Source organism: Chelonia mydas, chromosome 5 (genome assembly GCF_015237465.2).
Source record: "Chelonia mydas isolate rCheMyd1 chromosome 5, rCheMyd1.pri.v2, whole genome shotgun sequence".
NCBI classification, from domain to species: domain Eukaryota; kingdom Metazoa; phylum Chordata; order Testudines; family Cheloniidae; genus Chelonia; species Chelonia mydas.
Window position 1 is genome coordinate 43,178,865 of NC_051245.2, and position 25,659 is coordinate 43,204,523.

General features: G+C 42.5%; 1 protein-coding gene across 3 annotated transcripts in view; it reads left to right on the forward strand.

The window, feature by feature from the left end:
- Window positions 1-25,659, forward strand: part of SERINC5 (serine incorporator 5) — a 62,174-nt gene that overhangs the window by 2,722 nt on the left and 33,793 nt on the right. For 2 of the 3 annotated variants that reach the window (XM_043547654.1, XM_037902947.2), the window contains one exon: window positions 21,514-21,681. In XM_043547654.1, the coding sequence (XP_043403589.1) occupies window positions 21,514-21,681 (168 nt within the window). Of the gene's footprint in view, window positions 1-18,401; window positions 18,423-21,513; window positions 21,682-25,659 lie in introns of those variants that run through there. The other variant, XM_037902948.2, reaches the window with a different exon arrangement.

Genomic DNA, 25,659 nt, shown 5'->3' on the forward strand with positions numbered 1-25,659 from the left:
AGATATCTGTGGAAAATTTTCCTTCACACTGGAGAGACAAAGAGAAATCCCCACGAAAAGTAAAATTTACTGTCACCCCTGAGGAAATGCATTCAACACTTTCAGTCTGAGCAGTGCTATGGTTCTGGTGTTCAAGCTACTTTCTATAAAATATGAAGAGGCAAACTGATTCTCAAGGGAGATGTCTTGTGGTGTGTTAAATAACTTTTAAAATACTTTCAGTACCTTTTTGACCTTTTAGAAAATAATATACAAAACATAGTACAGTCATGGTTGCTTTTGCCTTTAACTCAAGAAGATTTTTAAATTGGATTTCTTCACTCCTTTTAGTGCAGTTGGAAAATCTTGCATTTATGACTTGTTAGCTATCAAAAAACATTCTCAGCATTTGTTCTCTGAAATTTCTGCTAGCTATTCAAACTTGTCCTATCTTGTTCAGTGTTAAAACTCCTTATTAGCATAGTTGTAAAATGTGTATGGATGTATGTTTTAATTGGGGTGTCTCTGTTTATAGAGTACTGTGTAAAACTGTCACCATACTCGGCAATTTTTAATTATTAAAAATCCTTTTTTTTCCCATGGGTGCAGATGGCTGGTGTCCCTGACTAAACTGCAACTGTGTAATTGCATTCTGCCTTCCAGTGTCATTTCTATCAGAGATAATAGCATCACCTTCTCTATCTGTTGAATGCAAAACATTTATATTGATGGAATGTTATGGCTTAGAACTTAAATACAAGAAGCTATAGCTAGGAGTAATGGTATGTAAATTCAGAAATGGAAAACTTGGACTGAACATCAGGAAAAGATTCCTGGCAGATCTATAGCCTGTGGAGTAATCTCCTAAGGGAAGTAGCAGAAGCAGCATCACTTGGCACACTTAAAAGTAGACTGAGTAGTGAGTGTAAAATAACACATACTGCACTGATAGGGAGATAGGAATAAATGGTGTAAATTGGCCTTTTAAAACTAGAATCTATGCTGCATTCTAAAAATAAACAAGCATGCAATGGTTTGTCCCCCTCATTTTGTTTGTTGTGGGTCAAAGGGTTTGTCTATGTTAGGGATTGACCAATGTAAAGTTGGGGTTGCACCAGTTGTGACTTTATCGAGTTGGAAACTGAAGTAAGTCACACTGGTTCAGTGCATTTACTCTGGAATTTTGTACCAGTGTAGCTATACCTGTGCAAAAATGTGTAATGTGCACAAGGTCCAACAAGCGAAGTATGTGTCTTATGAGAACACAATGGATTTGTTGGGAAGGGATGAGAGATGCTCCTAGAATCCTGAAAGTAAACTTTCATTATGGGACAGTATTTAAGGTAAGACATTTTTTAGGCCAGCCGTGTTTGTCCCTTAAATACTGATTGGCAAGAAAGTTATTGCATTGAGGAACTCCTTGGTCCCTTGTATTTCTCTCCTTTCCCTTACAGTTCCTGTCTTCTCAAGGCACTCATATTATGTACCTGCAGTGAGTCTCTCGCCCCTGGGGATGGGGAACCATAATAGGATCAAGGTTTAAAACAGTGTAGCGTCTCATTTTGTAGAGCATGCAAAGTCTCCTATTTTGGTGCTTACAAGGACTCCAGTCAGCTCTCCATAGTCTTAAAAACAAAAACTGATGCAGTAGTGTAGTGACTGTGAGCGGATTCCAGTTTGCAACTATTATAACTGCTGTGGATCCCTGTAGGGGTGTAGAGGGATAAAGGTGGTGACTGAACTGGATTTCCCCAAGCTGCCGTTCTCACTGATGCTTTTTAATACATATCTTGTCTTCATACTACAAAAGTTTACAGATAGTTTAAGTGCACCGGGCTGGTGAGCCTGGAGGACTGTCTTTACAGCAGTGGGAGTGGTGGGGGTGCCACAGTAGACCAGCTCACAGCGTTCTATCTGCTGTCAGCTCACCATGCTCAGAGTAGGGCTACCCTATATGGTGGCTAAAACTGGTGCCTGCTGGCATCTTGTCTGCACTAGCATGTCCATCCTTGCAGCTCTAATGGTGGGATAGTAACCAATAGTGTGAGACATGTATGGTTCCTGACTGGCTCTAAAGACTAAATGTCAGTCTTAAAGCCACTATTGATATTGCTAGTGGTAGCGTGGTTAGATTTACTAGGCTAGGATGGTAACTTAAATACTGTTTCCATGTTGCTAATTGTAACTTCTTTGAATGGAGAGAAATTATCCTATTAGTAGGGCCCTACCAAATTAATGGCGATGAAAAATACATCACAGACTGCGAAATCTGGTCTTTTGTGTGCTTTTATCCTATACTGTACTGATTTCGTGGGGTAGACAAGTGTTTTGCAAATTGGGGGCCCTGACCCGAAAGGGAGTTGCAGGGGGGATCACAAGGTTATTTTAGGGGTTTGCAGTATTGCCACCCTTACTTCTGCACTGCCTTCAGAGCTGGGTGGCTGGAGAACGGTGGCTAGTGGCCGGGCACCCAGCTCTGTAGACAGCGCCACGCCAGCAGCAGCGCAGAAGTAAGGGTGGCTATATCATACCATACCGTCCTTACTTCTGCATTGCTGCTGCCCAGCTCTGAAGACGCAGTACTGCAACCCCTCTTACAATAACCTTGCGACCCATCCCCCCTCCACACACACACACACACACACACACACACACACACACAACTTCTTTTTGCGTCAGGACCTCTACAATTACAACATTGTGAAATTTCAGATTTAAATAGCTGAAATCATAAAATTTACAATTTTTAAAATTCTATGGCTGAAATTGACCAAAATGGACCATGAATTTGGTAGGGCTCTGTATATACATGTATATATTAAAAAAAGCCTGCTTCCTTACTGTCTTTCTGAAGTTGTTTAACTGTCTGTAAAACCAGCAGAAAATTTGGATTAGAAAGAACCTCTTTCTATTGACCACCAGCATCATAGCTTATTGCTCCAAAACTGCAACCAAGACCTGGTGTTATCACTTTTCTCAAATAGTTCCTCAAAGTGCAAGATGTTGACAGAGGGCATTGCATCAGGCAGTGTTTGGCCCCAAATGTGAATGTGGAAAGCCTAGACATTCTTCAACTTCCACTTGGTCATATCACCAGTTTTTGCCCCCCATGCTCTTAGTTGATTTAGAGTTTATGAATGTTTTTGTTTAAGGTCAGTGCCTGAGTGGAGGAGTTCTGAAGGAGCCAGGTTCTCGACAATCATCAGCATTTTTTCCATTTTGTTACTCTTCAGCCTTCCATAATGGTATTTTGGGGTAAGGAATTTTCAGAGGCAAAGCTCTTTCTGGACTTCCATCTCTCAGGTGGTGGAAGTGTCCATGCAGTGGGTGTCTCAGAGTATTCAGTTGTTTTTGTCTCCTTTCTTTGGCATGCATCCTTCCTTGCTGATGGTGATGCAATCCCCATGAGGCAGCATACTGACAGTGTGGGAGTCAGTTTCAAAGTTCTTGTGATGATCCTACAGGACTGATTGTGTTCAATATTAATGTGTGTGTGGCTTGAGCATAGAAAACAGTGTTCCACACTGAAGAACACAAGGTGAGACTGTTTGCTTGGAGTGTTTTGGGGTCATCTCCCAATTGGTAATGGCTGATTTCTAGGGAAAACAGTTCTTCAGGTAGTGTTCTTATGGGTGCTCCACTTTTGATCAGAGATTTTCAGTAGTAGGGCCCTGCCTGTACTGAGGATATATAGAGATGTGTGAGTGAACTGCCCTCAGTTCCTTCTCAGCCACCAGACAGCCTGGGATGGTGCCTTTAGCATGCCTGCTTCCAGTTTTTCCTGAAGCTTGCCTTTACTGTTGCTTAGTGTAGTTTTAGTTTGTTGGATAGACCCCCTTTTTTACCATTGTTTTTCTGTCAAACCCAACACCTTTCGCCTGCCTTTTTTTCTTGAGGGGCCTTCTGGTGTTGTCATTGCTTGTTATGCTGGGTTATGCCAAGCTTCATGCGCTGCCTTTCCTGCTGTTAGACCATCTTGGTTAGCGATGGTCATTCTTGGTGCCTCTGTTTAGGGGACATCCAAATACCATCCAAGGGTAAGATCTGTACTTCTTTTAAGAGCAGTTCCAGAAAGAACAGAGAAATTAAATTTTGGCTCCACATGATGGAGCAAGCCCTCAGACCAGCTTCAGACCCGGCTCAGAAAATCAGCCATATGCTGCATTTACTGCCCTGTTGACCTTTGTATCCCAGTCACTGAGATCTTTGTGAGATAAGGGTGAAAGTACTGACAAGGCTCCAAGGAAGAGAAGTTCTGAGTCTCCCACCAGAGAGCCTTCTTCGATGAAATCTTGGTCACCCCAGGAGCCCTCAGTTCCCAGAATACCTTTGAGGCTCCAAGTGGTCCTGCTACAAGGAACTTATCAAAGACTTTGAGTTCCTCTAAGAGCCGCTGTACAAGCATGTTTCAATACTGAAGATGTCCTTGGTACTGATGGATCCAAGAACTCTGCTTCTTGGAAACTGGTACCCTTTGCAGACCCCAAGCATTCTGATGCCTGGAGGCTAGTAACATCCACCTCAGTATCCAAACTGGTATCCCAGTCTGGTATATCAGTGTGCCAGAAGTTGTCAACATCTCTGGTACTGACATTGACTGTTAGACACGTGCCTCCGAAGGAATAAGTGCCCTTACGCTTACAGAAACCGGTGAAACAATCAACAATATTGGTACTGACCCCGATGCTTATGGAGCTTCAGTCGACTTTGGCTCAGATACATTCAGTACCGCAAAAATTAAGATACTCCGGGGATCTTTTTGTTTCTGAAGAAGCAGAGTTTCCATTGCTAATGGATACAAAGTGCTTGTGAGTACCAAGATCTACTGGATTGCTGAGACCATCTCTTTCCCTATTGCCTCTTACCTTTCCGTTAACTGCTGCATAGGGTAGACAACTACTTTACCTTCATTGTCTGCCACACTGTTGGACTATGTTCAAGATGATTCCTGGGATTCCCACATCTCTATTCAAGGATCTCCCATCTTATCGTAGTGAGGACATCTCCTTGGTCACCTACCCTGAGAGGGACGTGGCTTGGGAGAAATAACTTTCGGGGCCCTCCTCATTGGTATGATCAATCCTGAATGCCCCCTCCTCTACCTTATGGTCCACATCAGTGGCCATATTTGGAACATGGACTCTGTTGCTAGCTGTTCTCAAGAGCTCCTAGCTACTCCCATGGGGAGCATAGACAAAGACATTCTCCTATTCCCTCTCTTCCTCCTCAGCAGCCTTAGCCTCAGGAAGAAACTTTTGAGGAGCAAAATATCCCTACACATATTGCCAGATAATGCCTCTACCATCTTCTTTGGCTGATGTTTTTAAACCGTTTCACATGCTGATGAAACATTGCTGATTTGCTCCAAATTTCTTTAGAAGAGGTCCAAGAGTCACAACATAAACTTTGTCGAATGTAAGATGTCTAATTCGCTGCATGAATTGCATCATCTGTCAGTTAGGCTCTTTAAAAACCTGCTAACATTAAACTGGCACACCCCTGCCATGGCATCGCCTATATATAAAGTGCAGACACAAATTCTGAGTTCTTCTTCTCCCAACCACCACCAAATTCTTTAGTTATGGATGTAGTCAATGAACATGCCAGACAGCATCATACCAAGTCTGTGCCTTATGGTAAAGACCAAAAACAACTTACTATATTCTGTCGCAAGAGCTACTCTTCTGCAATCCTGTAATTCAGGATCACAAGTTACCAAGCTCTGATGGCAAAATATGACACCAATTATAGTAAATTAAACACTTGTCTCCCTGAGGAACACTGAAAACAGTTCAGAGCCATTATGGGTGAAGGTCAGCTCTTAGTGAGGATAACATAGCAAGCCTCCGTAGAGGCAGCCAGTGCTGCAGCTGGATCCATCTCCACTGCTGTTGTCATGCATCAAGTGTCTTAGCTGCAGCTGTCTGGTTTTCCTAGGGAGGCCCAAAATACTGTGGGAGGCCTCCCCTTTGATGGACTCCAACTTTTTTCAGAGTCCACAGACAAATCCGTATATACCTTAAAAGACTCAAGGGCCACACTCGGATCTCTGATTGGTCCAATTTCTAACTATCGTAGATCCATAGAGTCAACTAGAAAGAGACCAACGTATCAAAAAGAGAGCTGTAGCTTACGAAAGCTTATGCTCAAATACATTTGTTAGTCTCTAAGGTGCCACAAGTACTCCTTTTCTTCTTCCTACCACTGCTGTTACCTTTGCCCAACTGTCATCCTCAGCTAATTCTGGTGGTCTGGCCAAGGGCCAGGAACATCCTCACTTTGAGAATCTGCAGCTGCACCACCCTACCCATCTCCCATCTTTTGGCAATTGGATTTTCCATTTTTGACCTGTCTAGGAACAGATTACTTCTGACAAATTGGGGTTTCAAGGATATAATATTGGGTTGCTCCACCCATTTTACCGCTCTCCTTCCTCCTGATTCCACTCCCCTTCCCGACCCTTTTCTGGGGCCCATCTCATGAACCATTACAGAGACAGGAAGTTATCTCTGTCCTATGTGTAAGAGCCATAGAACTAGTTCCAATCCAGCACAGGTGGAAGGGTTTCTCTTCTAACTACTTTCTGGTTCCAAAAATGAATGGGGGATAGAGACTGATATTCGAGGGCAGGCTCTTAAATGCCTTTGTGAAATCATAGAAATTCAGGATGGTGACTCTCGCATCTATAATTCCGTCATTAGATTTCAAAGATTGGTTTGTGGCTCTTGACTTTCAGGTTGTATATTTTCATGTTGCCCTTCATCCCTCTCACAAGAGATTTCTCCATTTTACAGTCAGGATCCCATCCAATATTGAGTGCTTTCCTTTGCCCCCAAGGGTATTCTCAAAGGTCATGGTGGTGGTAGATACTCACCTATGTTGACTGGGAATAATCATCTTTCCTAACCTTGACAATTGGAAGGGCTGGTTGTACAACCAAGTTTTCTCTGCAGTAAAGATGACTGTGTCCCTGTCCTGTAGGCTAGGATTTCAACTCAACATCAAGAAGTCCATTTTGACCTCAGTAGAACAAATAAACTTTAAAGGGGCTTCTCTGAATGCCTTAACAGCCAGAGCTTACCTTCCCGTGGAACGGTGTATGACTTTAACAATACTGATAAGCCCCCAGATGTTGGCAAAAAATGGTTTCCAATTGCTGGGTCCTATGGCAGCCTGCACCTGTGTGACACAATGCATCAGGTTACACCTTCACTACTTTTTAGGATGGTTCAGAACATTCTGTATTCCAAAAAGGCACAGTCTAGGCAAGCTAATATCTGTCCCTCGCCAAGTATTGAGCTCACTCAATTGGCAAAAGGACCCATTCAAGGTCTGTATAGAAGTTCCTTTCACCCAACCTCCTCCCACTATTACCATAACATCGGTTACATCCCTCTTGGGATGGGGGAGTGTGCCTGAGGGACACGCCTTTCAGGGCAAATGGATGCTTCAGGAGTCTCTTCTGCACATCAGCCTCCTTGAAGTGAGAACTGTCAGGAAAGCCTGTATCCACTTCTTTCCATTAATCAAGGGTACATCCATCAAGATCATGATAGACTACGTGGCCTGCTGCATGTACTATATCAATCATCAAGGAGAGGCAAGACCTTCTCTCCTTCCACCAATTTGTGCCGAAGCAATAAGTTACATTCATCAGTCAGCTACTCTTCCGCTATTGGCGTTATTTTATCTATTATTTTTTATCCTTTATTATTGACTGTAATTTCCTTTTTATTCTCAAATGTATAAGCTAACTCTGCCTTCAGCATGGTGAAAGCATGTCTGCATAAAGAACTCGGGCTGAAGGCATGTTAGAGGGCTTTCCCCTCACCCCCTCCCCTGGTTCTCGTCACGCAGACGGAAAGCAGAAGACCAGAATTCCAACGTGCAGGCAATGCAACGTTTATTGGGGTTAGTTGAAAGCAAGCATATCCATAGCTCCACATGCCGGCAGAGTCTGTTTCCTAGTGTTCTGTTCCCAGCTCTGATGTCGCAAAGCATTTACCCCGTATCCCCCTTCCCAGCTCTGATGCTGCAGAGCCTTGCCTTGTCCCCGTTCCCCATTCCCACCTCCTTAGCAGGCCCAAATATACCTGCAGTGCACGCGCCTAGTCTCACCCCTTACAACTTATGGTCAAGTTTAGTTTTGGAGGGTCATGAGTCAGGGTGGTCTTCATACCACCTCTTTTGTATCCCATGGGAGGGGTAAGGAATGAGGTTGTGTTCTGGCCAAGGCCAGGCCTTTCTTTGGCTTTTAGGGTGTCTTAGGCCCCCTCAAACCTCCTTGCCCCTCCTAACTGGTTGCTTGACCTTTGCTTGAGAGAGGAGCCAGGCAGCCTTTCAGTGTATGCTTGTATATTACGCTCCCACCATACGCTGTAACACTTTAGTTCTATCCCTTATCTCTTCCCATTATGGTAACAAACCTATCTGGTCAGGCAGAAGCAACACACACAGTGTCTCTGACCTTCGTTTACACATAGTATACAATATAAGCATATCAAAAAGTCACACCCAAAATTGTATCTCAGGCTGACAAACAAGCCTATATACTAACAGTACCTCTCCGTTAGGTAGATGTGAGAGGCAAAAGTGCTTCTTGTTTTTCTTGTTTTTCTGTTTGCTTTTCTATATTTCTGTTCGAATATTGACACCCACCCTCTTGCGCTAGAGAGACATATTCCTTTTTGATATGAACCACAGATATCAATTTTGTGCTAGTCATGGGAAACATTACTGGGTTTAATTTCAAAGTAGTTAGTTTTATTGTATAACTTGTTGGCCTTAAGAATGGGGAACAAATTCTCCTAGGACAGTATATGAATTAATGTTACTTTGTTTCAAGGCCAAGCCATGTCAAACATCCACTTGGTGATGCCTATCTAAATAACTGTGTTCTGATTTCTCAGAACAAAAATCCTGTTTGCCATTACAATGGCACACTGCCGAACTTTTAACAGCCATGCTACAGTATTTCTAACTCTGACTCAAAACTAGTAACAATAAGACATCTAGTATTAATTAACTACGCTGCATGACGTATATCCTTGCCAAGTGGATACTGGAATCCCGCTTTGAAAATACTTCAGTTTACAAAATACAATCTCTACAACTGATTCAAAACAGGAAATTTCCAAACTTGTTTAAAATGAACACATTGGAACCCTCATTCTTGTAATGCATTTATAACAGGAATGAAGTCTGATTTATTTACTTTTGGGTCAAGTCTCCTTTTAGTTTTTTAGATTTTTGTTAGTTCTTTTTAGTAGATTTCCCCCTTCCTCACCCCTGGAATGTAATGGAGGATATAGTCTATACAAGACCTCCACAATAGAGGGTTGCTTTTGATTATATAAAACATCTGTTTAAATTTACAGGAAACAGGATTTTACATTTGGCTTTTCTTCTGTAGTTTGTCTCATGAGAGTAAAGTTGAGCTCATGTTTAAGAAAAGCAGCTGTTTGTGGAAAATCTTGATTTAAAATTGATATGTTTGTTAAATGAATGCAAATTAAATCTGAAATACTGTAATCTAAAAACATTATGTAGTGATTAGTTAGTTCGTGAGAATATAATACAATGTCTTGTCAAAATTTTCCATTTGGATCCTATGTAATTATTGGTTCCTATGTAATTATTGGTTTCAGAGTAGCAGCCGTGTTAGTCTGTATTCGCAAAAAGAAAAGGAGGACTTGTGGCACCTTAGACCAACAAATTCATCGGATGCATTCAGTGGAAAATACAGTGGGGAGATTTATATACATAGAGAACATGGAACAATGGGTGTTACCATACACACTGTAACCAGAGTGATCACTTAAGGTGAGCTATTACTAGCAGGAGAGCCGGGGGAGGGGGACCTTTTGTAGTGATAATCAACGTGGGCCATTTCCAGCAGTTGACAAGAATGTCTGAGGAACAGTGGGGAGTGGAAGGAGGCGGGGGGGGGGGGGAATAAACATAGGGAAATAGTTTTACTTTGTGTAATGACCTATCCACTCCCAGTCTTCATTCAAGCCTAAGTTAATTGTATCCAGTTTGCAAATTAATTCCAATTCTGCAGTCTCTCCTTGGAGTCTGTTTTTGAAGAGGTGGTTTTTTTTTTTTGTTTTTGTTTTGTTTTTTTTTAAGTATTGTGACCTTTAGGTCTGTAATCGAGTGACCAGAGAGATTGAAGTGTTCCCCAACTGGTTTTTGAATGTTATAATTCTTGACGTCTGATTTGTGTCCATTTATTCTTTTATGTAGAGACTGTCCAGTTTGACCAATGTACATGGCAGAGGGGCATTGCTGGCACATGATGGCATATATCACATTGGTAGATGTGCAGGTGAACGAGCCTCTGATAGTGTGGCTGATGTGATTAGGCTCTATGATGGTGTCCCCTGAATAGATATGTGGGCACAGTTGGCAACGGGCTTTGTTGCAAGGATAGGTTCCTGGGTTAGTGGTTCTGTTGTGTGGTGTGTGGTTGCTAGTGAGTACTTGCTTCAGGTTGGGGGGCTGTCTGTAGGCAAGGACTGGCCTGTCTCCCAAGATCTGTGAGTGATGGGTCGTCCTTCAGGATAGGTTGTAGATCCTTGATGAAGCGTTGGAGAGGTTTTAGTTGGGGGCTGAAGGTGACGGCTAGTAGCGTTCTGTTATTTTCTTTGTTGGGCCTGTCCTGTAGTGGGTGACTTCTGGGTACTCTTCTGGCTCTGTCAGTCTGTTTCTTCACTTCAGCAGGTGGGTATTGTAGTTGTAAGAATGCTTGATAGAGCTCTTGTAGGTGTTTGTCTCTGTCTGGGGGGTTGGAGCAAATGCAGCTGTATCGTAGAGCTTCACTGTACACAATGGATCGTGTGGTGTGGTCTGGGTGTGGTGTGGTCAGTCTCTCTGGTCACTCGATTACAGACCTAAAAGTGGCAATACTTCAACAAAAAAACTTCAGAAACAGACTCCAACGAGAGACTGCTGAATTGGAATTAATTTGCAAACTGGATACAACTAACTTCGGCTTGAATAGAGACTGGGAGTGGATGGGTCATTACACAAAGTAGTTTCCCCATGTCTATCCCCCCCACTGTTCCTCAGATGTTCTTGTCAACTGCTGGAAATGGCCCACGTTGCTTATCACTACAAAAGGTTCTTTCTCTCTCTTTCCCCCCCCCCCCCCCCCCCCCCCCCCCCCCCCCCCCCCCCCCCCCCCCCCCCGCCACTCCTCCACTCTCCTGCTGGTAATAGCTCACCTTAAGTGATCACTCTGGTTACAGTGTCTATGGTAACACCCATTGTTTCATGTTCTCTATGTATATAAATCTCCACACTGTATTTTCCACTGAATGCATCCGATGAAGTGAGCTATAGCTCACGAAAGCTTATGTTCAAATAAATTTGTTAGTCTCTAAGATGCCACAAGTACTCCTTTTTTCTTTTTATGTAATTATTGATATTTAAAATTGTGAGCCAACTTTACAGGTCTATCTGTCAAATTATGTAAGCTGCTTCCTCAATCAATACCACTCTGTATTTAGCAATAGTATCTTGTGATAAAATGCAATAAAATCTGTCCTTAATGGAATATCAGGTTTATGCTATACCCAGTACTGCCTGAGTATGGTATACTATATCAGATTTATACTATGATTCATTTTACTCTCAGAACTGAATAATCTCAAAATCAAGTTTTTTGTGCTGGTTTTTTTTTAAAAATCAATATATCTTGCTTTTGGATTGTCTTCTGGCTTTTCAGTTTCCCCCCTCCCTACCTGCAATGTGTGGATGACAGTTAAAGGTTGAAAAATCAACCTTCGATACATACAAAATGTGTGCACAAAAATGCAGGCTCTGGCTCTTCTGGGCTCCAAGTCTCTCCCCTCTTCTCCCCACAGCTTTTGGCTTTCCTGGCTCCCCACTGTCTGGCTTCCCAACTCAACCAGCAAGCTCCTGCAGCCCTCCACTTCCTCCAGCCCCAGTTGTCTGGCAGGCTCCAGCTTGCTGGGGTTTCCCCTGGGCCCTTCTCCATTGACTCCTCCTTTTGGCACTGTGTTGGCAGAGGGAATTAGGCCAACCTCAGGAAAGGGGTTATGCTGAGTCTGCTCTAGAACTCTGGCCTGTTGGAGCCCACTGGGGTGCCCTGTGATAATGCAGACAGCTGCTATGGTTGTTTGCTGAATAAGTGGTAGAGTGGCCTCTACTGCTGGAGGGGAGAACCTTGCAGCTCAGGCAGGATTCTTGTGCTGCGTGTGTTGTCTTACAAGATCCTCCCCAAATTTGCCCTTGAATGTTGGCAACTCTTTTTACTACATAAGGTTGCTACCTGGCCAGTTTTTATAGTGCCTTGTCTGTTGCCGATGGAAATTTTGCCTTTTTTTGGTCATGGCACCAGTGTTACTTCTGTAAACTGCAGCATGCACACCTGGCGGTGGCCATGCAGCATACAATTTCCAGTGCGCACAAGTCACATGGCTTGAAGTGGACTGTGGCTGGCACAGCAGCCAGGTGCCACTCTGTAAGCCAGGCCCTCAACCTGCCAAACCCATGGCAGGTACTCTTAGTGCATGAGGGACTTGAGGCTCGCCAGCAGGGGGAGAGAAGGTGGTGGAGACCACGGTGGAGAAGGCATGGGCTCCTGGGATGGCATGGTAATGGGGACTTACTCAAGGGCTGAGGCTTCTGGGATGGGGGGTGAGTGTAGAAGTTCATGGGAATGTAACAGGCAAAGAGGCCATGAACCACCCCCAAGTGCCCACCTGCGCTACTGCCTGCATGGGAGGGGAAGAGGAGGGTCAGGCTGGTGGGGACCTGGGGAGTTGGTCAGTGGCTGGTTTTTCTGCATTTCAGAGCTGGCAACCCTACTACTACAAAATTCAAGAGATCTTGTCCTTTGGAGATCGTCTCCATATAAGAAATGCTGGTTCTGCAGCCGTATTGCACTTGGAGAGACTGCCAGCCTGAATTAGTTAGTTTTAAAAAGGAGTGAAAATTAGTTTCACCTCCATGACTGCTTACCTCCCCTCCTCCACCTGGCAGATTTTTGTGGCTTTCCAGTCCTTTTCTCCCTCCCTTGTTGTTGTATGGATAGTTAGTAAGAGATTAAACTAGTTTATATGGGGCAAATGGCAAAATCTAGTTGTCACAGGTTCAGGGTAACTGCACCTCTATCTCTACCCCTACCCCTCCAGCATTTATAGTCTACTCCAGGAGTGCCCAGTCAGGTTTCCAGATATCTGTGGGCAGGGACCTTTATCCCACTCCCTTCTGACCAGAGGTTTTTAAGGCTGCAGAGCTTCCTACCTTACGCTGCAATATCCCTAGCAAGCCAGTCTGCCTGAAGGCCGGTGCCTGCTCTTCACTGTCTCTCTTAGGGCTCTAACCCTGTCAGGGTTCCTTCCCCACTCTGAACTCTAGGGTACAGCTGTGGGGACCCGCATGAAAGACCTTCTAAGCTTATTTTTACCAGCTTAGGTTAAAAACTTCCCCAAGATACAACTTTGCCTTGTCCTTGAACAGTATGCTGCAACCACCAAGCATTTTAAACAAAGAACAGGGAAAGAGACCACTTGGAGACATCTTCCCCCAAAATATTCCCCCCCAAGACCTACACACCCCCTTTCCTGGGAAGGCTTGAGAAGAATATCCTAACCAATTGGTTACAAAATCATCAAAGACCCAAACCCCTGGATCTTGGAACAATGGAAAAATCAGTCAGGTTCTTAAAAGAAGGATTTTATTAAAAAAGAGAGGTAAAAATCATCTGTGTAAAATCAGGATGGAAAATACTTTACAGGGTATTCAGATTCAAAACACAGACGATCCTCCTCTTGGCAAAACCTTAAAGTTACAGAAAACAGGAATAAACCTCCCTCTTAACACAGGGAAAATTCACATAAAACAAAAGAGAAACTAATCCGCCTTGCCTGGTTTACCTATACTGGTTGCAATATTGGAGACTTGGATTAGGATGGGTTGGAGAAGATGGATTTCTGTCTGGCCTCTCTCAGTCCCAAGAGAGAACAACCCCCTAAACAAAGAGCACAAACACCCCCCCCCCCCCCCCCCACAAGATTTGAAAGTATCTTGTCTTCTTATTGGCCCTTTGGGTCAGGTGCCAGCCAGGTTAGCTGAGCTTAACCCTTTACAGGTAACAGGATGTTGCCTCTGGCCAGGAGGGATTTTACAGCACTGTATACAGAAAAGTGGTTACCCTTTCCTTTATATTTATGACAGACCCTATTGCCAACAGTCACATGTTACCACACAGCCCCTTCTGAGCCACGACGTATATTCTTAAGGGGAAAACATATAAAAAACAATAAACATTCTTATTCATGTGCTAAAAGCTTACCAGGAGTTGCCCATCAGTCTTATGGGGCCTGAGTAGGCCTAGTCTTTTCAACTCTTCCGCCAAGGGTTGGGTTCCCCTTGGACAGAAGATCCTGTCTGCTTACTGGATCAGAAAGAAAGCCAGTGTCCATTTAAACTCAGACTTTCTATGCCCAAAGCCTTTTCTTTGGGTCTCTGGACAGCCCAGTTTGAACCAGTGTAGGCAAGCCTCCGCAGGGGGTAGTACCTCTCTGGAAGTGTTAAAGGTGAATAACTTTAGTTTAATCACCCCTGCTGTTTTTTGGTTCTTGGAGGAGCTGAGATATCCCTGCCATCTGGAATTGCATACAATCCCTGGCCCACAGTGCTACAGAAACTTAACATAATACTGTTCCCAAAGATATTGTGTGGGATTATAATTAAGGCTAAGATTTTGTCACAGATATTTTTAGTAAAAGTCATGAACAGGTCACGGGCAATAATGAAAAATTAACAGAAGCCCATGACCTGTCCTGGACTTTTACTAAAGATGTCCATGACTAAATGGGGAGCCTGGGCAGCTGCATGCAGGCTGGGAGCTCCAGGGCACCTCTCCGCTAGCGGCCGGGAGCTCTGGGGATACTCTGCAGCTCCCAGCTGGTGCTGGATTCCGTGACTTCCATGACTAAATCACAGCCTAATTACAATATCTGTCACAGGAGTAGATAGTGCTGTTAAATACACAGAATAAACAAACTAGAGAGAGAGAACCAGTTTCTTCAGTCTTTCAATTATCATGACTTTGGAGCTACTTGCAACAATAATAGGTTAAAAAAATCAATATTTATATTTTTAAGTTAGTGGTTTCCCTTTAATACAAAGATGTCAAGATTATCCTTTTTCTAGAAATATGTGGCTAATCAGAAGATATTCTTCTTCATTCCTATAGCCCTCTAGTCTTGCAGCTTAGACTGCTTTATTGTTTAATCTGTTTACGCTTCTTCCCCAACCCTGTTCTGAAGTGGCTACTTAATGACATTCCAATTTTGGAACAGCCACTCTGTCTCAGTTTCAGAATAAGTATTTCATAAGAACAGGGCTAGTACAATTAAAGGGCAAGGAAACCCTTTGATGGGAATGGAAGCAGGTGCAAACCTTACTTGTACTGGCTTAGGTGAGTCTCAGTAATGAAGAGACTCTCCCATCAGGAGGGAGGAGATGTGCTGGGTCACTACTGCAAGATGTATTAGCATAGGGAAAGTATTGTGATTTACTGGTTGAGATACTATAGGGGTAGCAAATCTTTTATAAATTTCAGGACTCCTTTGAAACAGGCGGTTAACATGGTAATTAACCATTTGAAGACCACCACACTCTCTTAAATTATTTCCAGGTTAATTTTATATCTGAAGAATTAATGGCATTTTCATTTGGCTCATGCACCACAAGAATTTAACATGCTAATAGTTTCTTAAGTAGTAATACCATCAGAACACTGTACAAATGTTAACTCCTACTTTTCAACACCCTGGGACAGTAGATAAATATTGTCCTCATTTTATAGGTGGGGAAACAGATATGAAGATTTAGACAAAGACTCTCAAAAATGTGGTCCTTAAATTACGCTTCTTTTAGCCGTAGCATTTAGGACCATCACGTCGTGCACATTTTCAAAAATATGATATTTATGATTTGCCCAAGGCAACACGGTAAATCAGTTTTGATGCTGAGATTAAAACTAGTTTTACTTGAAAAGGAATCCTTGCATATAGAAGGGTTTTAGCAGAAACTTGCACGCTTCGTTGCATTTAGGCATCCTTTGTTTAAAATAAAACTACTGAATCACAAGCATATTGATGTACCCTGCCATTTTATTGTTCCAACAGAACTAAAGGTTTTTACTATGTAAAATACTAGTAGGTAGATTCTGAAGGTTGTTAAACTGAAGTGTAAGAATGCATTGGAAAAAGAATAGAAGATTGTTAGGGATTACATTGCTTACAGCACCATTTGTTTTGAAAAACTTGATCTAAATACATTATTTTGAAGAGAGCCATCTAGAACCAATAGTCTGGTATGACAACTAACTTTATGATGTGACATCAGTGTTGTCAGTATATTGAAGCTTTCAGAAATTAGACCTTCCACATGCACAAATAATGTTTAAATATGTGAGGTGGTCCACACTCTGAAAGTGGCAGCAAGATAAATCTAAAAGCTTATAAGTAGTCAGTCAAAATTTTTCACATTGCATTTTTGTTTCAGCACGAATGTTTTTCCATAAAACAAAAAAATTTTGTGAAAATGTATGACAATATCACAGTTTTTTCTGGAACATTATTTACTGTTAAAATTTTATAGATTCCCCCCTCCCCCCCCCCCAAAAAAAATCTTTTTTGAAATCATTATTGAAATTTTTTCATTTATGAAAATACTGATTTCAGTAGGAAAACCGTTTATGCTAAACAAAAAATATGGACGGAAGATAGCAAAAATTTAAAAATGGGGACCATTTTGAGCCCTGCAAAATGGAAATAAACTTTGCATTTTTTTGCTAAATGCTTTTTGACCAGCTATATTGACAATAACCTAAATTAGAAGACTTTCACTGATTTGGGCTGTTACTTACAGTACACCTGAAAATAAATAGCGTAAGTTGAGAAAGGGTTAACTTTTACTCTGGACTTTTGGTTTCCTGGCTTTTGTCAGTTTGTATGAAAGCTTTAACACTAGCTTTTTAAAATTTTTTTTAAAGGCATGGTGAACTCAATGCAAAAAATTCCTTTTAAAGACAACCTATTCATGAAGAAAGGTACAGTACTGTCTATTTACTCAAGACTAAAGCAGCTGTTACAACTAACTGTGCAGTTAAATCAGCATGTAGACCAGGGATTGGCAACCTTTGGCCCACGGCCCGCCAGGGAAAGCCCCTGGCGGGCCGGGCCGGGCCAGTTTGTTTCCCTGCAGCGTCGGCTCAGCCGATCACAGCTCCCACCTGCCGCAGTTCGCCACTCCAGGCCATTGGGGCCTGCGGGAAGCGGCGCAGGAAGGTATCATAAAGAAACTGTTTTGCACAGCAATCTTGAAGCTCACCACCTGCTCAGATGCATTTCTCATAATGGTTAAATGGAATATTTTGTGGCATTTCTGAGACACTTTTTCCACCAAAAGACATATTGCTAAATTGAGAGGTCCTGTGAAAACAGCAGGGAGAAGGAGCCCGCTGTATGGCTTCAGTCTTGCAAATACTTACACACACGCTTAACTTTTACTATCATGAGTAGTTCCACTGATTTCATCAGTGTACTCGCTGTCATAAAGTTCAGCATGTGTGTCAGTCTTTACTGGTTTGGGGCCTAACATGGTAAATTGGTTTTCATGCTGTTCCATTAACCTGTTTAAATCAATTAGTGTATCTCTTTCTGAGGTTGAAGTAGGGTGGGAGTTCACAAAGTTATACTGGGTTTGCATATACTAGAAAAATGGGTCAAGGTTAAGATGGGGTGTGTTAACGAACCTTGATCTAACCATCATTGTCTTGCAGTGTGATGCTATTTACCTTGACTGAGTTAGGAGTCCAGGGTATGCCCCATCATACTCAGTGGAGGTAACTAGTATTGCACTGTGTCCATGCAAGGAAAAAATGGTAGTTAAATCAATTAGCTAATCCTTTTTCTATATATATATTTTTAATAGTGTAGAAAAGTTCCCATAAGGTTTCTGTACTGATGTCACAAATGTGTGTCTCCAGCAAACTAACTGCCATCAGCAGAAGGATTAAAATGCCAATCTTAGTGAACTTTGTATTTTCAGGTTTCAGAGTAGCAGCTGTTAGTCTGTATTCGCAAAAAGAAAAGGAGTACTTGTGGCACCTTAGATTAGCAAATTTATTTGAGCATAAGCTTTCGTGAGCTACAGCTCACTTCATCGGATGCATTCTCAAATACATTTGTTAGTCTTTAAGGTGCCACAAGTACTCCTTTTTCTTTTTTCTATTTTCAAAAATACTTGAGTTCCTCTCTGGTGAGAACTGTTCTCCTTGTGAGCTCTTGGGACATACACTGAGCAAAGTGGGTGCTGATTCCTTCTAATGTTTTGTCAGATTTCATCTGTATTAACTAAAGCCCTGACTGCTCAACATAATGGTCTGAAAGATGGAGGTATGGTTATAAATATTTGTAGAAAGCCAAGGCCTTGTTTTTTGTGTAATGCTTGTAATCGCTGTCAGACTTTTCTGTGGTATTCCAACCGAAGATAGAGTACAGACATAAGATTTATTAGTGTGTCAGTATGAATGTATGTATGTACTCTAACCTAATGCCTAACTCATGGAAACTAGAACTCTGCTGAAAAATATTAATCCATAATGAGTAAACTAAAATTTCTGCTTGCTTTATAAATTGAACCGTAACTATATTTTCAGTGATTGCTTTATAATTAAAGCAGTTAACTAGTGTAAAAGGTGGGGAGAAACAAAACATTTCATGACGTCTTCTCGTCTCTTGTCTTTACTATGTTAATGGAATCCACTGCTACCCCACAGTAGGCAATAGATCCTGTGGAGAATTTTTTGACCCTATAGCTGCAGTTCTCAAACTTCATTGCACAGTGACTCCTTTCTGATAACAAATTATTACATGACCCCACGAGAAGTCTGAGCCCACCCAAGCCCTGCCACCCCAGACAGGGCGGAGAGACAGCCAAAGCTTGAGCCCCACTATCCTGGGTGGGTGGGGGCCAATGCCCGAGGGCATCAGCCCCAGGCACACGGGGCCTGTAACCTGAGCCACTCTGCCCAGGGCTGGAGCCCTGGGGCTTCGGCCACAAGTGGCGGGGCTCGGGCTTCAGCTTTGGGCTTTGACCCCGAGCAGTGGGGCTTTGGCTTCAGCCCTGGACCCCAGCAAGTCTAACACCAGCCCTGGCGACCCCATTAAAATGGTGTCCCGACTCAGTCTGAGAACCCCTGCCTTATAGTAATAGAAACCAGGAAGTGAGGTGAATGGAACATACTTGATATCATGATAGTGAGTACATAATTCAGATTGCATTGATCATTTGTTAAAATTTTAATTCTTTGTTAGGGGTTCAAATTAGCGCTGAACTTGAAATCTGGCTTCCAAGATACAAATCTGTGAAACTTCTTTGGTCAACATATTGGTGTCAGCATCTTTTTCTCCTGGGGCAGGGACTGACTTTATTGTATATGTGGATAGCACCTTGCAAACTGTGGGCCCTTCTGGAATACAGACAATCCTAATCAGTGTCAAACTCTGACCTGTGGCTGTTTAACTTAACCAGCTTTTTATAATTCCCATTGTTGTTTAGAATGTGTTACATGACATCCCCTGAATATGATGGGTGTCCAAATATTCTTCTGAACATAGCCAACTGTACCCTCAGAAGGAATGAAAAATAGTTTCCGGTACCCAGTATGTAATCTGTAATTATAATCTATATGAATAGTGTGTTATAAGTATTCATTGCTTTAAATATAATGCTCCAGGGGCCTAGCACTGGAATAGCAGACGTGTTTCTGGACATGAGTGAGATTTTACTGTCAGAACTACATAGCACCTGGTTCAAACAATGCTGTTCCCCTTCACTCTCATGAATGCCAAATTTACATACATTCCTAATTCTTCAATTTAGCTTTAATCCCCAGGTGTTTGGATTTTTGTGGGGTTTTTTGGATACTTTTACTGGATACTTAAGAGAAATGGCCTCAAACTTAATATTGACTGAATGAAAAAAATCCAAGGCTTTCTTTATCCATTTTGGTAAATTCTGAGGTATCAGGGTTTGTCTGCTGAATGAGTAACTTGATTGAATTTATTTGTCTGAAGTGCCAAAGTTAGGGCTACCCACACAATTTTAATTTGATCCCCTTGTTCATATACAATATTATACAGTCTTTAATTACATGGTCACATACTATGAGACCTCTACCTTATTCACTGTGTGGGTCAGATGACGAATGAAGCAATGTGTTTAGTGAAGGAAATTGTTTTGAGTACCTCTGTTTCATTCATTGAAAAAGTTGAATAGTGAATGAGGCAGGGGTCTGCAGAAGTCCTTGATCATTCAGTGTAAATGTTGGCTTTGGGGGAATGGTATAAGGCATGTGGCCACAAACCAAATAATAGGATAACAAGAAATATTGAATAGCTACATCTTTCACGAGGTACTCTCTATCTTGCACGCTGAATGAGGTGGTGTTCCTAGAGAAAAGTAGTATGTGATTCTTTAAACTGTTAAAATGCATACACACAATGAGGCATGGCTATGTCTGTCTGAACAACTTTAACTTTGGCATTTGATGATTTGAGTGCTTCCTTTTGTAGCCATAATGTTGTTCACCCCTAAAATTGGGTTATTGCTGATTGTGCAATATCTATCTATCTATATTATGACTTTAAAAACAAACTTAACTTTGTATTTGTGGATAATCTAAGGCTTAGGTTCTAAGCACTGTATCCAGAATTACAGACACTCTTTTCTTAACCTGTGTACTACATACTTTTTTAACATTAGCTTTAGTTTTGCTTTGAGCACAGAGAATGAATGAATGATTGCCTGCGGTCAAAACTTCCCTAATTCACTCAGTCTTTACCATTATAAAACTTTCTGAATATTTTTATAGCAAAAAGGAAAGTACTCAAATAACAGGTCTGAATAAAGAGAGAGCAACTTTAACAAGTTAACGTCAATGAAGAGTGCAGTATGCCTTTGATAAAAGGATTTAAACACTGAATGAGAAATTGGAGTCAATCAGTACAGTTATACACAGTCTTTGTAAGATAAAATTGATCTCCAGTTCAGATCACAAATTAAACCATCTTGTCTTTGTTTTTGTTACAGTTGCCATAGAGTTGGTTCCCGTTTAGTGCAGGTCCTTTGACTTATTTCCTCTATCAGTGGCGGGAGTGTGTGTGTGTTTTGGGAGATAGGGCATTGTCACTGGAGTGAATTTGTACTGCTGGATCAAGTGGAAGGATGCGGCCAGTACCAGGAGCTGCCTAAGAATGCAGAAAACATTTTTTAGGATGTCAGAAGTACATTTTGTTCCTACTCTCGATTGTGGAATTATTAGAGCTCATCTTGGTTTTACCCTTCACTGGCAATCAAGCAGGCCATCACACCTAGGATAATACATCCCCCTCCGGTTACTATCAGCAGCCCCAGCAAAATTAGTGACTTAAAATGAGGTGATGCTGTCGGAATGAATAACATTGTCTGTTTCTGCCTTTCTAGTTGGCCTGTTGCTGTGGTACTGCTGCTTGCTCCCTGTGCTGCAAATGCTGCCCCAAGATAAAGCAATCTACGAGCACCCGCTTCATGTATGCACTTTACTTCATACTGGTAACGCTCATCTGCTGTATCATGATGTCAAGAACAGTAGCTACTGAAATGAAAGAGCACGTAAGTAACAGGGTTTTTTGGTAAATTTATTTCTAAAGGGAATGATGGGGCTCTTTTAATGTACCCTCATGTATAGATGGCAGAACTGGAAGGGTATAGCCCCTCACCAAATATTTCTCTTGGTATATCCTTACAATGAGTCATTCTTGAAGCAGAGTTCCAGTCATCTCCCTCCTTTCCCCCTTAAAAAAATGGGAGTGGTGTTCTGCTAATGCCTCTCTGCCCTCCAGTTATCTGTGTTTCCAGTTGGGTTTCATAAGGGAACAAAGATCTAATGACAAGCAGCCTTCTTCCTGTTTAGTTATGTGGAAACTATTTCAGTAAACGCTATACAGGCTTCATTTGGATCACTTGTGGGATATGATAGAACAGCAGACCGATCTTAAAGCCAGCTAACACTTGGTGGACATTCTCTTCTCAAGGGTGGGAGGAGTCTCACCATGATTTCCTCACTGTGGTCTTTGCTGTTTGTCAGAGTGTGAAAACAAAAATGAATATTGTAAGAGCAAACAGAACGGATTCCAGTCTTAAACATTCCTATTATGAGCCTCTTGTGGGTACTGTTTAAAGTTGCATCCAAGTGCGGTAGTGGGTTTAGCAGCAGAGAAAATTCAAAAGGGAAGAATAATCCTTGAAGTTTTGTGTTTTAGGGCTTGTCTACACTGGCAAGTTTCTGCGCAGTAAAGCAGCTTTTTCTGCTCAAACTGCAGATGCGTACACACTGCCAAGCCACTCTGTGCGCAGAAATTCCTCAGTTGCAGCCCTGCAAAAAAACCCACCTGGACAAGAGACGTAAGGCTATTTGCGCAGAGGTTCAAGCGCTCTTTTGCCAGTGTAGACACTTGATTGCTTTCTGTACTGTAATTGGCCTTTGAAGCTGTCCCATAATGCCTCAAATGACTGCTCTGCTCATTGTTTTGAACTCGGCTGCCCTGGAGACATGCGCCCCTCCCCTTTCAAAGCACTGTTTTTGACAGTCGTGGGGTGCTGTGCTGATCTGCTCCGGGACACAAAGCAAACCATGAATGTGGAATGCTCCTGCTGTGGAACATAGAGGTGTTGGGGGAGAGAGAGATTGCTATGCAGAGCGCCCAGGGATGGAGGCGGGGGCTGATGTCAGGATTTCTCCCTCTCCCTGCCTCAGGACTGGTTACTTCCTGCCACAGTATGAACTTACAAAAAAGACAGCATGCTGACACACTCCCTGTCCCCAAAACGCACTGTCTCTCTCCCACCCTCCATACACACGCACACTCCCTGTCACACACTCTTCTCCCCCACCACTTCAGTTGAAAAGCAGCTGGCAATGTAGTAGGAAGCCCCTGGAACAATGGGATTGGGAAACCTGTATCATGTGATGCTGTGCCTGCCCCATGAGGCATCGTAAACCCTTCCCAAAGCACACTGCAGCCAGTTGCACAGTGGGATAGCTACCACAGTGCACTGCTGTCTTTGCCATTGCAAGAGCTGCTAATGTGGATGTGCCCCAGCATCACGAGCACAGTGTGGACATGCAGCAGCGGTTTAATTCCAGCGTTTTAATAAGTGGTATAACTTGTGGCACAGAAACTTGCCAGTGTAGACATACCCTAAAAAGCAGAGGGGGCTAGTTGTGATTGGAACATGGTTTTATGTTCTTTAACTCTTGTGAAGGGGTGTTCACTCACTCACTCACTCACTCTCCTTTCATAAGTGTTCCTTGTTCAAGTGTTTGAGTCATCATGTTCCTGTGGTCACTACTCATCGGACGCTACCCAGACATTGTTCAGCTCTTTAAAGCTTCAGAAGTATACAGGCAACTATGGTTTAAAATAGTTCTTATAATTAAGCTTCTGTCACAGCCCTGGTCAAGCTCCCCTCTGGACACTCTGCAGGCTGCTTTTTGGGCCTATATGCTGGGCCTGTGTGCTTTTAAGCTTCCTGGGTCAGAGCCAAGGCCTAGCACTGCCTCTCACTTTGCATTCCTGGGCACACTCTTGGGGTGCAGCTCTTCAGTCTACTACCCCTTTCTGAGAGCGGAGATCTGGCAGCCTGTCTGCCTGGGCACCATAACTAGTGCTGGTTCCCTTTTCCAGAGCAACAGTCTTAAGGGTACTCTGGTTTACAGTTTACTACTTCAGGGACACGTGATAGCTGAGGCACAGAACATACACAAACTTTGCAAAAGTTCTTGTGGTGGTGTGGTTTGGCCACTTAAGGTAGTTGTGCCCACCCTTGGTCATGTGGCATGGCCTTTTAAGATTTTTGGGAGGTTTCAATGTAGACAAAGGCAGATAAAGGAAGCAGTCACTGGGAATAATCTGTATTTGGAGAAAACCTCTGCTTCCAATCTTCTAAAGACCTGGGATCTTGTAGAGAGGGTGGGGCAAGATTCCCTCTCCCATGCAACCAGAACCAGCTCTGGGAAAGAGGGCTGTCCATATGCTGCCTCTTCGCTCCGAACAGAGCCACGTACCAGCCAAAACAGTCACATACCAGCCGTTGGAAGGTTGCTGCCAGCTGAGCTCTTCCAGGCCAGGGAGAAAAAAGGGAGTAAGGTGAAAAAGGACCAGCTGCAGGTAAGCCTGTCTGAAACCCCGGTTGGCCAGAGGTAACAAGCAGAGTTACCAACAAGAGTTGCTGTGGGCCTCTTGTGCCAAGGAGAGAGAAGCTGAGTAGGATATTTTCCCTTCCTCCTATTCCAGGCCCAAGAAGGGCTGGGAAGTCCCCTGAGCCAAAAGGGCAGGACTTGATCGAAAGTTTGCAGGGTCTGCAAAATACAGTTCAAAATTTAAACCACACAAGACAAATTTGTGGCCCTTCATTGTCCTGGTAACAGGCAAGACTACTTTTTTTTCAATGTGGTCTTCTAAAGTTCCCATTAACCAAGGTTGCCAGGCTTGTCTTAATTCTCCCCACTCAAATACAGGAGAAGAGTGTGTTCAGTCTTTGTTTAAAAAAATAAGACACCATTCATACTGGACAGGACACAGTCCTCTTATCCAAGTGGGGCTGGTAAATCCTGAGCCATGTTTCAAGTTTGAGCCACCAAAAGAAGTTATAAAAACAGCAAAAGGGGCCACGTGGCAATATAAAAAAGCATAAAACAAACATAAAATTAAATTAGATATTAAAAGAAATGTGGAATCTGAATCCTTTATCTATGGTTTGTTAGCTTCAAAATAACTAAATTCAATTTAATTACTTTATTTAAAATATTTTACATTAAATGAATGTATTTGGTTATTTTATTTTAATTTTGGAATCTGATTATTTTAGTTTGCTGTATATGTAATATGACTGACTATATAGTACAAATATGATTAGGTTTGTATAGTAAATGTTTTTCAACTGATCACTATAACAAGGTGATATGCAAAATAAACACATTGTTGCATTGATAAGTTTTCATTTTTGTTTTTATATAAAAACAAAAAATTTTCAATATTTCTCTTGTTCTGTCCACTTACTGTGTGCCTAAACCAGGGTTAAACATCTCTGATCCTCAGGGATCTCCAACCATCCAGGTTCTCGTGCCAACCAGCAAATAATTGTTTTTATTAAAATCTATATGCAGTGCAGACCAGTGGAATTCTCACGTGCCCTAGACTTTAGTGTGAATTAGGATATGTAAGTGTTTCATATGCAATGTTAAGCAGTGTACATTTTAAAACCAACTATTAAGTGCTGGATTAAAAACCTGGACTATTGGATGTCTGTTGCCAAGGAGCAATGATAAGAGTCCCTGTCTTAAGCAATGACCTAACACACCACCTTGAATCTCACTCTTTGTAACTCTCACTCTTAAGGACGGCCGACCCTTGGCATCTCTGGATCTGCTCTTTTTTTCTCCAGCCAGCTTCCTTTAACTTGGGCGGGTTGCTTTCAAAGACATCTCTCCCTCCAAGAGCCTGTGCCTGTGTTCCTCCTGAGAGTTCTTCCTCTGAGTGTCTCAGGCTCTGTTTTTTAAGATCCAGAGCGAACACCAAATCTTTGTTC